The sequence below is a fragment of the Puma concolor genome, chromosome C1 (assembly GCF_028749965.1).
Source record: "Puma concolor isolate L17-30 chromosome C1, mPumCon1.1.hap2, whole genome shotgun sequence".
Lineage (NCBI taxonomy): Eukaryota > Metazoa > Chordata > Mammalia > Carnivora > Felidae > Puma > Puma concolor.
In genome coordinates this window covers 59,511,471-59,526,024 of record NC_141674.1, presented here as the reverse complement: position 1 = coordinate 59,526,024, position 14,554 = coordinate 59,511,471, and the positions used below count along the sequence as shown (strand labels likewise).

The window sequence follows — 14,554 nt, the reverse complement described above, 5'->3', positions numbered from 1 at the left end:
AAACCCTTTGTTCAAATATTATCTTATATGGAAGCCCAGTAAGTAATATCTATGAAAGCAGGACTTCTCTGCTAGATGTGGGATGAATAGAATTTCAATTCCATCTGCTCAGAACCCTCCCTTCTAACAGACTGTCCTTGCAAGGGCCTCCCCCAAATCCCTGGTACTCCACAAAGCACAATTTAAATAATGACAAACTATTTAGTATAGCTTTCAAAGTCACTGCTGAACCTGTCATACCTTTCTTACAGGCTAATGGAATTATCCCTAGTAGTACATGTGAAAGCTCCTTTGTTAAAGTTTTTTTGGTTTCTAGTATTTTGTGAAATGATGTCCTGAATTTTTTTTTTCTGTTTCTCTCTTTTCCTTTCCTAAATTCAGAAACCATTGTCATAAAAGTCTACAATAATCCTTAGTCCACTTTCTTGGCCTATAGCAAAAACAGCAAAGGACCCATTGGTGTCCGTAGTCATAGCTTCAGTGATTTTTTTCCCTACTGGAAAGATGGACTATAGCTTTCATTACATTTTCAAAGGAGTTTAGAACCACTGCTAAAAAATAGTGGATTGATTCTCCCCAATCAATGCCCTTTCCCAACACACTCACACACCTAGAGAAAATCTGGGAGCTGTGAAAATCAGATGCACCTGTCAAAGGCAAACACACTTTGGTTTCAGAGTGAAGTGCACCTTTGTCATTTGTTCAGGTTATATTTAAGGAAATACCCAAATTACCAAATCCCACTGAGTATATAAATTCCCCTCAAAATTACCATAAAGCAAATTTGAGAATGTGTGCAGAGTAGGAAAGGGAAGGCTTCTAGTTGCTGAATGATGGTTGTTACACTCCCTGAGTGGGTTTACCATGCTATCTTCTGGGCCCAGGCCATCCAAATATTTATCTCATTAAAATGAAAGACTATCCATGTAAAAAGCACCTGCTGTTTGACAGGCAGGGTTCTAAATTGTTAACAAACATTAGCCCGATTTATTTTCACAACAAACTGATAAGATAGATACTATTATTATTCTCACCTTTTGCTTGGGGAAAACCAAAGCAAGGAGTGTTTTTAAGTCATTTGCACAAAATCAGACAGTTAGTGGCAGATCTGGGATTTGAACTCAAGAAGTCTTGCAAATCTTCATGCAGAGTCCATGCACCTAGTGTAGGTCATGGCACTTCAGAGACTATCAAAAATAATTTGAAATGTCAATACTAAATGGCAGGGGTAAAGGCATCGCAGGTCATTTGTGAATTAGCAAAATAAAAGACTGCACATACAAACAGTCAGACTTTCTGAGTTTATTTAGTCAAAGACACAGAAATAATGGAGTCAAGGTAGACACACAGAGAAGAAACAGATAGAGCACATTTCCGAGCTGTTTTCTTGACCTCAGGGTCACTAACAGAAACATGAAGCTGTCAGAGACCCTGTCAGAGCGTAGCAGAGTTTTTACAAGATCTGGAGAAGTTTTGTTTCCTAGAGACCGTTTTTAATTGGAGCTTACAAAAATATTCAGAAATAACTTACTCTTTCAGGTCTACTTAAGAGAATGTTTATAAAAACTCATTTCTTTTAAATTAAGATCTTCAAAGCCAGATCTTCATTCAAATAAAATACGAATAAATAAACACAAGCAAATTAAAAAAAAAAAAGTCAGTACCTCAACATCCCTAGTTCTATCTCTACCTATAGTTCTTCCACATCCTATAAAATCCATTTCTGTGTGCTGAGAATAATCTAAAAACCTTTAAAAAAAAACTGCAAAATAAAGCACAATTTAAAGAAAAGAAGGAAACAGACGCTTACTGAGGACAAATCACTTTCTAGGTTCTTTAAATTCTTTTATCTCACTTATTCTTCAGACGTCTGTGAGACACAATTTATTGTCCTCAATTTACCGATGACAGAAGTGAGACACAGGAGACTTAACCTGCCCAAGAGCATTCAACTTAAAAGATGCCATCAAGACACATTTTATTGTTAACCTTTCAGCCCACATCGTTTCTGTTGTATACAGTGCCACTCTTAGTTATCTATTGCCAAATAACAAATTAGCCCAAAACTCAGCATCTTAAACCAGTAAGCATTTATTATCACAGCTTCTGTGGATCAGAATGGGAGCAGCTTAGCTGGATAGTTATGGCTCAGGGTCTCTCATCAGGTTGCAGTCACGTGTCAGCTGGCACCGGTCATCTGAAGTCTTGACTAGAGCTAAAGAATCTGCTTACATGCCCGGCAAGTTAGTGCTTGTTATAGACAGAAGGCTTCGGTTAATCACCATATGGACCTCTTCATAGAGCTGTTTGTCTTCTTCACATGGTAGTTGACTTTTTCCAGAGCTAGTGGTCCAAGAGAGAGCAAGGTAGAAGCTGTTTATGACCTAGTCCCAGAAGTTATGTTCTGCCATTCAGTAATATCTTACTGGTTACACAGAGTGACCCTATTCAATGTGTAAGGGGCAAAATGGGGACATGAATACCAAAAATTGAGAATCATCAGATACTATCTTCAAAATAGCTTCCACACTGTCTCCCTCATGGTTGACATGGATGGCAACTATATTTTATTTATTTTTTTTTAAATTTTTTTAACGTTTATTTTTTTTGAGACAGAGAGAGACAGAGCATGAACGGGGGAGGGTCAGAGAAAGGGAGACACAGAATCTGAAACAGGCTCCAGGCTCTGAGCTGTCAGCACAGAGCCCGACGCGGGGCTTGAACTCACGGACTGCGAGATCATGACCTGAGCCAAAGTCGGCCGGTCAACCGACTGAGCCACCCAGGTGCCCCCCAAAAAACTATATTTTATATTAGACATATTAGCCATTTGACATTTAGTTTATTGCACTGTTTAGATAAGCATCATGAGAATGACTAAAGTTATATACTTGTTATTAAAATATTATTCTTTGGTATAAAATGGTTATATTTTTTAACACTATAGGCTCTTTCAGCATACCTGGCAGGTACAGTGCTCACAGATTTAGTTTTACTCCATATACATTTTAGTATTGGGAAATCAGAGTTCAGAGCTCGATTATATAGAAAGCCAAAAATATTAACTTATTTTCTTGATAATAGAGAAGATTGATAAAAAGAAGTGGACTCCTTATATCCAGTGGAAGGGTATTTTCAGAATAGGCAAAGTACTATTAAGCAAATAATGTCTTTGATGACATGAAATTAAATTAATCTATGACTTGAAAACAGTATATGTATTTAAGATTAAGACTAAAAACATAAAGTAAATTGTAATGGACTAACGTTTAAATAGATATTGCAGAAACATGGGTTTTGTATCATTTTGTGAAGATGGCATTACCATCGTGTTTTAGATCAGTGATGTAGGCAGTGGTCCACAAAATTTTTGAAATATATATCCCTATAAGTAAAATTTAAAACTTAGCAAAAACTAAGTATATGCATACTTATTTGTAAATTGTATGCATTTTTTAAGTATATTGCAATATATATTGCAAACATTAAATGACCTAAAACAGATAAAAGTTAAAAGATGAGATACAATTATAACATAAATGGGCATTCTATTATTTTCTTCTTATAATCCAACAGATCACTTTGTATCCAACTTGGAGTACTTTCCCTCCATTTTGGAGACTCTTATAAAGTATGTTAGTTTAAAATAAGGAATTTTCAAGGGAAATTTTAATGCCATGCATATTTTACCCTACATGCTAGCTTTGTAATCTTACAACACATGTAACTGGCTGTATACTATCTTGCCCATTGCTCACGTAATTCTAGCTAGATTATGCCTGAGGAAAAAAAAAACTATCTCACAAAGGTAAAATGAGTCACTGAAGGGAAGTACAGAATGGGAAGTAAAGTCTAATTTTCAGGAAACCTTGGTGGGTAATGAATATGTTTATGGAGTTGGTAGTGATGATTTCACAGGTGTATACTTAACCCAAACTCATTGAGTTGTACAGATATATATGTCTGTATATATTTAATGTGTGTATATATATATATATATATATATATATATATAATACCTCAACGAAATGATCTTAAAAACAAAAACACACCAACCCATAATTTCCTGAGTCATGTCAAGATATCCATTTTCTCTAGATTTATACCATAACTTTGATTATTAAGAAGAGACTAGAGGGGCACCTGGGTGGCTCAGTCGGTTGAGCATCCGACTTCAGCTCAGGTCACGATCTCATGGTTTGTGGGTTCAAGCCCTGCGTTGGGCTCTGTGCTGACAGCTCAGAGCCTGGAGCCTGCTTCAGATTCTGTGTCTCCTTCTCTCTCTGCCCCTCCCCCACTTATGCTGTGTCTCTCTCTGTCTCTCAAAAATAAATAAATGTAAAAAAAAAAATTTTAAAGAAGAGACTAGAAATGTTAATTCATTTTCTCTCTCTCTTTCCCTTTCTGTCTCTCTCACTCTCTCTCTCTCCCCTCATTTGCAAAGCCAATTTTTTAAGATTAAGCAGTTGCATATTTTGATTTAGAAGGGTACTGGAAATAACTTTATTACCACTCCATGTTAGAAATAATCTTCCCTGCTTACCTGAGATTTTAACAAATGTGCATTGGGCACTTAACTGTGATGTAATTTGAAGACTGAAAAGGAAGTAAGTTCCTGCATTGAAGAAACTTGTGTTTCTAGTGTTATTTCTCTATCTATCTATCTATCTATCTATCTTTAATTTTATTCTGATGATTTTTCACTCTTTTTAGTTCATAACCCAAGTCTTATCAATACAACTTGGTTGCCCCTGTGATGATTTTATCAACCAAGACCAGGGAAGCAAAAGATAAATATATGAAATAAGTGAGAGCATTTCAACTGCTGGGAAATGGAAGACACATGACCATAAGACATACATACAAATTATCACATTTAAAACTTTGGGCCAGTCAAACAGAATTGAAAGTGGGCTATTCCGGTTTGCATTCCCTGACTTAGAGTTTACAGTTTATCATAAAAATCACCAAAATGAAATAAGTTCCACATAAGAAGATCCTAAGGGAGCCTAAGTCAAGTCCTTGAAAGTGCACAGCAAGGATCCATTCAGCTCAAATCAGAATATTAACAAATGCTTCAGGGAACAGGTAGCTTTTGTGCTTGATACTAGAGAACAGTATTTCTAAACATTGCAAGGAGTCAAGAAAAATCATAAGAAAGGAAAGAACATAGTCAATGTTCAATAAGCATTGTGCAGAGAGGTTTTATTATTCCCTGGGGTACAAGATGTGAAATCAGGTGTAATAGGAGGTAGGGTTAGAAATGCACGCTGGGGGGGTGCCTGGGTGGCTCAGTCGGTTGAGCGTCAGGCTTCGGCTCAGGTCATGATCTCGCAGTCTGTGAGTTCGAGCCCCGTGTCGGGCTCTGTGCTGACAGCTCAGAGCCTGAAGCCTGCTTCGGATTCTGTGTCCCCCTCTCTCTCTGCCCCTCCCCCACTCATGCTCTGTCTCTTTCTGTCTCAGAAATAAATAAACATTAAAAAAATTTTTTTTAAAAAGAAATGCACGCTAGGGCAAGACTTGGAGCATTTTAAATGTCATGATAAAGCATTTAGACTTGATTCCATAGGCTTTAGGAAGCCACTGAAGGACTTTTCAAAAGTAGTAAAAGTATCCCATCCCTGTCTTCATAAAATGTTTCTCAGAGCAGTTTGGATGGCAAAGATATAAAATATGATTTAACCTAAGGTATTAGTTGTGCAATTAAAAATCAGTGATTGATTAGGCTAAAAGGAAAGGACCATTTGAAGATAATTTTAAGTTTTCCATCTCAGGAACAAGGTGAATGGTGAAGTTGTCAACCGAGGCTGGGAACATAGGAACAGAGATTTGAGAGAGCTGGGCTGAGTTTTGTTTGGGATATACTAAAATTGAGGTATTAATACTGCACACACAGTCCATTAGTAAACGGCTAGATTTCAGTTGTGTTCTTAATATTCATAGCAATATTTCCAAACTAAATACCTGGTTCTTAAATGTCCCTAGAATCAAGTCCTAACATCACAGTATGGCATGGAAGGCCTTCATGTTCTTGCCCCTGTTTACCTCTCTGACCACAAATCTTGCCATTCTACCATCTCACAATAGGGTGATAACTATCCTAAAATATTTTGGCCACAAACTGTGACATGATCTCTATCTTTCAGGCCTTTTAATATGTTGGCCATTTTGCTTATAAGCCCCTTTCACACACACACCCATCCTGGCTACCTTCCACTAGTCCTTTAGTCTCAATTCAGATATCATCTTCTCTCAGAAAACTACCCTGACCCCTTTCTACTAGGAAAGGAGTCTCTCCAGATGTTCTCCCATGTTCTTACTTCTATCAAAGCACTTTTTAAGCTATACTCAACTTTTTTTTACTAGTCTCTCCTCTCCTAATCTATAATCTACCTGAGCATGAGGATTTTGCCCTGTTCAACCATTGTGTTTCCAGCATCTAACATGGTGTTTGAAATACACTCTATTGCAAGAATGAGTGGGGCCTTATAATCATGTGAACGTAGAGCCATTCTTATTTTAATACAGTTTCAAACTGAGAAGAGAATATCACTACAAGATGCATCTGTCACCCTAGATTGTAGGACACTGTAAACCCAATACATGATTGCATAAAAGACACTGGTTTCTATTGCTCAGTTCTGACCTTCCAGGATTTCGTTTTTGTGAATGTGATCTCTGCAAAATTGTTGTGTTGGTATATTATGGGATGAAATTTGACATTAAAGTCTTGCGCACATTGATATTAGAAAGGCAGTTCAAGCAGAGGGAAAAAATCTAGTCATAGGCCAGGTTGTCAGGGATACAAGGCTCACTGCAGTCAGGGGAGGACTGACACTTGTACTATAGCCTTTGTTTATTTGATGTAAAGTTAAAGGTAATATCCTCCCCATGTGAATCAAACCGTCACAAGCAAGGCAACCCAAAGGTCTCTAATCTAAAATTATTAATTTCATTAAAATTGATAAAGTAAACAAGGCATACATTTTAAATAGCCTAATAAAGTCTAAAATCATTAAAATGTCCTAATATATTATAATACATTAATTTATTCAAATGTGCAACTAAAGATAGATACCCCTTGGGGCTGAGACATTGATGCATGATATTCTTCAGTCTGTTCCTAGGAATAAATGATATCATATTGTATTCAAGCCTTAAGTACCAAACAACACAGTAAACCAATAGGTTGCTATGGCAGCATGTTCACATCAATTTTCATTTCTCTCTGGTATCTAGCAGTACTTGCTCCTCCTTCTTTTTACTTTTATTTTTTTTATCAGCCCTGCACATCTGTGAAAAAGCTAGATGAGGTTGATAATACACATGTAATTGAGACTGAATTTGGCACATCTTGAAATCATGATACTATGATCTTTTCACTCTCCTAGATCTTTCCTTTAAAAATAATTTCCTGTATTTTCAATATTTAATATTTTGCTGCCATCTGAGAGGAAATGTATCTGTTCTGTCTAAGAAACAGACCATAGTATTGAACAATAATAACACCTATCATATGTCTAGTGCCTACTGCATTTGATATAAATGAGTGTGTTCATAGATATTACATTTTATATATTTAAAAACCATTCTTACATCAACACTTTGAACCTGGTTTCATTTTTTTCATTTAACAGATGAAAAAACTAAGCAGTACAAAAATGTAAAAACATAATTCATACAATTCAACATAAGTGTACAATAACTACTCACTGTATACCTATAAAGTACACAACATTATGCCCCATGCTTAGAATATAATGAACAGCAAAAGCTAGGAAACTTGCCCTAATGGAGTTGCACTCTAATGGGGACTATGGACAGTAATCCAAAGTCATACAAATCTATGAAAACTTATACCTGAAATGTTGTGGTAAAGAGAGCTTTTTGATGTGATAATGATTTGACTAAGTCAGAAAGAACACATTAACTCCATAGCATTACTAGAAAACTTTAAAGACAACTTTGAACTTACTTAAAATTATTGCATTCTTGCCATCTCCTAGGTTATGTTTTTTTCCTGCCATTCTTGACTATATTCCACATATACACTATGGGGAAAGATTTACTGCAACCCAAATATTTAGTGAGCCTAGGGGATGAAACACAAACAATAATCAATGCTGAAGGCGTGTGTTGTCCTGGAAGGTAGTTTGAGGAGGAAAGAGTGTGGCAAGAGGTCATTTCACACTTCTCATCTTGGGACTGAGTCATATCAAAGGATGACTCCATTGGAAGTGAAAGACAGCTACTGTAAGAGACTGGGGGCATGGCTAAGCCCCACATAGATAGTTAAGAGACCTCTGGTCCAGGGAATCTCAGCTGAACTGAACCTTACATTTTTTAACTCTCTATCCCGTTAGATTTACCCCATGGACTGGATCTGGTTTTCCTGGCATAGATACCACGTATTACTTGGTTATTTAACTCCACTGGTTCTATTCTTTGGCTTACTTAATTTCCTTGAACCACCATGATTTATGACTTGTCTTTCCAAACTAAAATACAGTATCCTGGCTTCTATTTGATGATTTGAGTACCATTTTGGAATAATATCGATAGTCAGAAGACCTGGATTTGAATGTTGGTTCTACCACTTACCAGATGATGGAAGATAAATTAACTTAACTTTTCTAAACTTTTTTTTTTTCTCATCTGTAAAATGGGACTAGTAATGCTTACCTCCTAGGGATGCTATGATGATTAGTCGACATACATTTGAAAATGCTTAAATGTTTTCTGAATGTCAATTTCACACAGTCTTAACACAAACTTTTTTGTACAGCATTGAAATTCTTTAGTGTTAGATTACCTCGGTCATAAATATGTTGAGAGCAGCTAACATTTTCCAAATACATAAAGCATTCCTGCTCTCATGGAAAAGACGAGAAATATAGCCATGATGCAGAAGCAAAATATATGTAAGCTAGAACTCTGTCACTGAGAGAGACATTGAGATGTGTCATGTAAGGACCTATATGATCTTGATGTCATCTTCATATTTTTAAGTGTGTAGCCAAGGTCCTTAGCTAGAACTGTGTCCATTTGTCTTTTCCCCACTTTGGTTCTTAAACCAGTGCCTTAAGCATAGAAGGAATTTAATCATCATTTGATGATTAAGTAGAACTTCATTTCCATTACGACTGTATCACCTGTGACGTTTTTACCATCACCCATGACTTTTTCTAAAGCTCTTTTTTGAGTTGTATCCTTAGCTCACACCACCTCTTGGAACTCAAAGCCTGCAATCCATTGTGAGAAGTAATATTCATTTTCTTTGTACATATATCTCTTATGAATCAAGAACTACCTTCTGTCCCCTGCTATTTTTGATCTCTGCTATACTATCACCCAAAAATCACTTAATAAGGCCATAATAATCTTAGTCAGTTATACAGCATGATATATTATCATGTTTCCTTATAATTCTACTCTGATGAAAGATCAATCATCATTTAGTCCACCTCTCCCACTCCTATTTAAAGTACTTAAACATTTTAAATGTTGTTGTCTGATACACTTATGTATATTTCTTACATTAGCAATGAAGAATTTCAGTGACTATTTGCACTTATAAGCTTGTTTCTCCAGAATATTTATTGTTACGCTTGACCTGGAAATGCGCAAACAATAGTCCCAAAATGTGTCATCAGGCTGGATTTATATATAAAGTGAATGAGGTTTGGTATAGCTATACCACTTAGTTTTGCAGTCTTATCAGTCAGTGCCAATGGCTTGGTGGTCAGTTTTGCTGTTGTGATGTTGCTATGGACTCTTCTGTCCATCTTACTTACTGCCTGAGAGAAGCTATGATTGTAAAGTTTGTGAACATTTCATGGGTCAGATTTATAAGTATCTTTAAGTTATTAGTATGCTTTCTATGTGCTATTTCTTTATGACTGACACTTGAAAATATGGCTATTCTAATTCAGAACAAGTTAGTTGGTCAGGCTGTGTTACTTATGAGTTGCCTGCATCATCTGATGACAGGGCAGATGGCCTGCAGTTTACAGATTTATGAGGCATTAATGAAAAGCAGAAGGAAGGAGAGTGAGGGCAATGATCCTCAGTATGTGTCTTCATCCATCTGGGCTGCTATAACAAAACACCACAGATTGGGTGGTTTGTAAACAACAGAAAATTATCTGACAGTTCAGGAGCCTGGAAGACTAAGATCAGGGTGCAAGCATGGTCTGAAAAGGGTCCTCTTCTAGGTCACAGACATCTTGTTGTATCCTCACATGACAGAAGGGGCTATGGGAGCTCTCTGGAACTTCTTGTAAGGCACTAATCCCATTCATCATGGTTTCACCTTTATGATTTCTAAGCATGTTCCAAAGGCCCCACCCACTAATACCATCATCCTTGAGGTTTAGATTTTTGACATATGAATTTTTGGAGGACACAAACATTCTGATGAGAGCAGTATGAATAAACTACCATCGGCGGTAAATGTAAAGGACAGTAGGGTCCACAATAATAGAAGGATCTTACAGCCATGGGGTCCACTGAATGGTAAAATGCAAAAAACAAAAATGCCCAGGGATTTCTAAGCAAGCATCAAATGCTGCTGATCCACTTCTGAGGGTAAGAATTCCATAACCAACCACTAACCCAACACAATTGTTTTCTCTCTTCCTGTGGGAAAGGACTATGAGAAGACGTCTTGTCTCTTATTTCGAATTCTAAGTCAATACAAGAATGATTCTCTTAAAACTTGAAACACTTAAGTATTTAGGGAAAAGAGAGAACTCCAAATAAGGCAATATTCCAGAGTTAGTTCTCTGGTTTTTATTGCAAGGTGTATTGTGAACTATTGCTTGAGTTGTCACTTCAAGATTTCACATCAGCAATGCAAGGAACTCTGGTTTCAAACAAGTCTGGGATGGATGTGAAAAATTCAATGAGACCAGGGTCATTCTGTTAATAGGCTAACATGTGCATGTTTGAAGGCTATCAAGCATTTTCTTTAATACAGAATGATACTTTAATTTGTCAAATATGTGTTTATTGATAAATATTCTTTTTACAGACTATTTTCTTTACTATATCCAACCATTTTGGAATAAAACTATTTCATAAAGAAAACAATTGTCACCAATTAAAGACATCTTTTATTATTTGTTTTTAGTCAAAGAGTAAAATTACATTCAGGACATACATGATGAGACTTATAAGTGTGGTTCAGATTTCCATATCCAGTAACTAAGGGCAGGAGTATTCATCTTAACAGGGTCCCCATTGTGACTAAAATCAACTCAGTTGTGTTTACAACTGTTTATATTTATGTGTCTGATTGATTCTTCTCTTCAACTTTAAGCTACTGAAAGGCCTTCAAAGATCTTGAAGAGCCTTCAAAGATCTTGCCCAGCCAAGTCCCTAATCATCTGGCATCAAACTCATCTTTGTAGCAATGATAAATTTCAGAATTGATTTGAATAGCTGAGAAAGCTCTCCACCCCTTGCACCCATAGGATCCCTACAGGAAAATCACAGTACACCCTCAGAGATAGACACCATCTCAGAAGTCACTCTCTCTCAAGGTCAGCTTTACCAGCCATCTACTGGTAAAGACAGGTTCTTATAGGGTATTTTGAGGAGTCAGCACTTCTAAAATTCCCGACTTTAAAAAAAGTAAACTTTGGACTTCTCCAGTAATCTCAGAAAGGTAGCTTCCTCTAGAGGGAAGAAAATCCCCCCAGGGAAGATACTTTTCTGTTTTATTGGCCATAATCACTTGCCAGCATGAGTGGAGCAGCAGGAGTCACGGCTGCTAACGTGCCACCATGCCACCAATGTGGCTCTCTGATAAGGATGTTCACAGCAACCCCTGACCAGAGGCCAAAAATGGGTCTACACATACAGAGCGTGGGTGTCCTGTGTGATTTAGTAACATCTGGGGCTTTGCCTTCAGACACATTTTAGGGCAGAGAGTTGGAAGCCAACTCAGAAAGATGGTCTGAAGGAACATAAGCAAACAGTGCCATCAAGTTACTAAATATACTCCCTTAGAATTTTCTCCCCAGAGTCTAGTCGAATAAAGTCCCTGACTAATTTCTTCTTAATTCTTTAGCAGAAAAATGAATCTTAGCTTGGTAGGTGTGGCACAATGGGAATTTAGTAATCCAGAGAGCTGCTGAGTCCTTTGGACAATGTGTCCATATGAGCACAAACATGGGAAGATAGATTTGAGCCCTAACCCTGAAGCTCTCTGGCCAATGAAGCCATCAGTTTTTATACATAGCATATAATATTGGTTAGAAATAAAGTTATTAATGTGATGCAGAAAAATATGCAATTTTCACGTTGGTATTTTGGCATAAATGTTGATAGATTTGAAATATGAGACAGAGGAGTAAAAACTGCCATATCCTTGATATTTTATGCCTTATTTTGTTGTGTCATAGTTGAGAATCATTGGGTTTATTGCTCAAGTTAATGTTTTCAGTGTTTATTTAAGTCAAAGTTTTATTAATCTGATTAAGGTTTGAGTTTTGGATAAGTCAAATTCAGCCATTACATGAAATATAAGAAATTCCCAGGGTAATCAAGCATGGCTGCTTATTTTAATCTTCATGTAACTACAGTATATTTTGTCTAAATTCGATGCAAGTCACATAATGTAATGCAAAGGAGTTCAACCTAAACTCTCAGGAGAATGCCATTTATTTGCATCTTCGTGATTAAAAAAAATATTTGCTACTAAAATTTGAACATATTAAGGAGGAAAAATACCATGCCATTCAGGCTATGAGCTTACATAGCCCATATTGTGATCAGCACATCATTTCATGGTAAACTTTGGGGTTAGTTAGGAAGATGTTATCATCTGGTTGGCATCGTCATTATAACAGAATTCATATTTAGAAAAAGAATGTTTTGAGGGGGCCCCTGAAGGGGGCTTACCAATACCTGTGTTGTGGGGATGTCACCCCAATTCTGCTGATCTATGAGTTATTTGTCAGGTACTATTAAGTGCTATGCAGGACTCAAATATAAAATAAAGCATGTCCATATGGCCCTGTCTTTTGAGGAATTTAAGGCAATTCTATTTATTTGGGTTGAAAAGACCTGTGTGCATGGAAACCGCTACAGAGAACAATGCAAGAATGTGGCTTTGATTTTATGAATCCCACAGCAATTTCAAGAGAAACATGCAGAGAGCGGGGCGGGGGAAAGAGTCATTTAAGGAGCACTAGAGTAAGAGAGATAGGACACACAACAGACCTGAGTGCAGAGGGAAGGATCCAGCTGGCAGAGATACAAAGGGCTGATGACCACTGGGTGCAGATCAGGAAAAAAGTGAAGATGGAGGGAGCGTGGCAAGCCCTGAGAACGGTGATGCATTGCCAGCCTATTTGAGAGTGAAACCTCTGCCGGTAGGCCTGGAGAGAGAGTGTTGGGTCATCAGGGTGGAATCAGGTAAAACTGAAGCCTGTATTGAGGCCCAGAAAGGTTAGAGGACTCCCCAGCACATTCCTCAAATGTGACCGAGACAAGACTCAACTTGGAATGCTCTTCTCAGTGCTATACTGCAGCCGTTTTCTAGGTGAAAAGCAAGTCATCTGTCTAGGTTGTATGTAGCAGCAGCAAAATGGTGTTGACCCTGGACTCAGAACATCTTATTGCAGTTGTGGGGTTAACTTGGATGGGGAGTTATCCAACAATGTTATCTGAAAAAGCCTAGACATATCTTAGCCAGCTTTTTAGAAACCATCGGTTTGTATTTTTAATGAAATCATTGTATTTAATTTGCTTTACTCGTTCTTGACTTTAACAGCTGAGACTCTATTGCTGTGGTGCATTTAATTTTCTAAAATACAAGTCAGCGTGTGAAAAGGACATGTGGAAATCTCGGTTTAGTGTTTTGTAGAGTGCGAAGAATCCTGTAGTAACAATCCACAGCTGTCATACAGCTTCTCCTCCCCTATATCTACTCACGTAAGGAAAATATAATTGCACCATTATCACATTATATGCTAATACTAGTGTGGACCAAACTGTCTGTGGGTTGCCATGACAACCTCAACTAAGATAAAACCAAAAATGATATTCACGATGCATATTAACCTAGAGGTGATTTTGTCTTCTAGGCTCTTCAATGGCCAACAAGGAATTATTATTCAAAACTTTAGCACAAGATCCATTCTTACTGTTACCAATGTGACACAGGAGCACTTCGGCAATTATACTTGTGTGGCTGCCAACAAGCTAGGCACAACCAATGCGAGCCTGCCTCTCAACCGTAAGTAACACAGTATTGCCAGAATGCTCCCAGGGGCCCCTTGGCTCCTGTCCATCAGCAGAGATAAAACCTGAGAATGGTGTATGTTCATTTTTAAACTCAGCCTGATGTGACACATCCCTTACACGGAGGAAACTTGGCCCCTAAATGGTATGGGTGTTTGAGAATTTTATAATCCCTGTTGAAGTCCATGTGTGTTTAGAAAACTGTCTTACAGCTGAGAAAAGGGAAAAAAGATACCTAAATAATAGGACCCACTGAAAAATGTCTTCTGGGGGCGCCTGGGTGGCGCAGTCGGTTAAGCGTCCG

General features: G+C 37.4%; 1 protein-coding gene across 1 annotated transcript in view; it reads left to right on the top strand.

Annotated features, from left to right (window-relative positions):
* NEGR1 (neuronal growth regulator 1) overlaps positions 1–14,554 on the top strand; it is an 862,121-nt gene that overhangs the window by 670,899 nt on the left and 176,668 nt on the right. Inside the window, exon 6 of the mRNA XM_086717279.1 lies at positions 14,094–14,245. Within this exon, the coding sequence (XP_086573405.1) occupies positions 14,094–14,245 (152 nt within the window). The remainder of the gene's footprint in view (positions 1–14,093; positions 14,246–14,554) is intronic.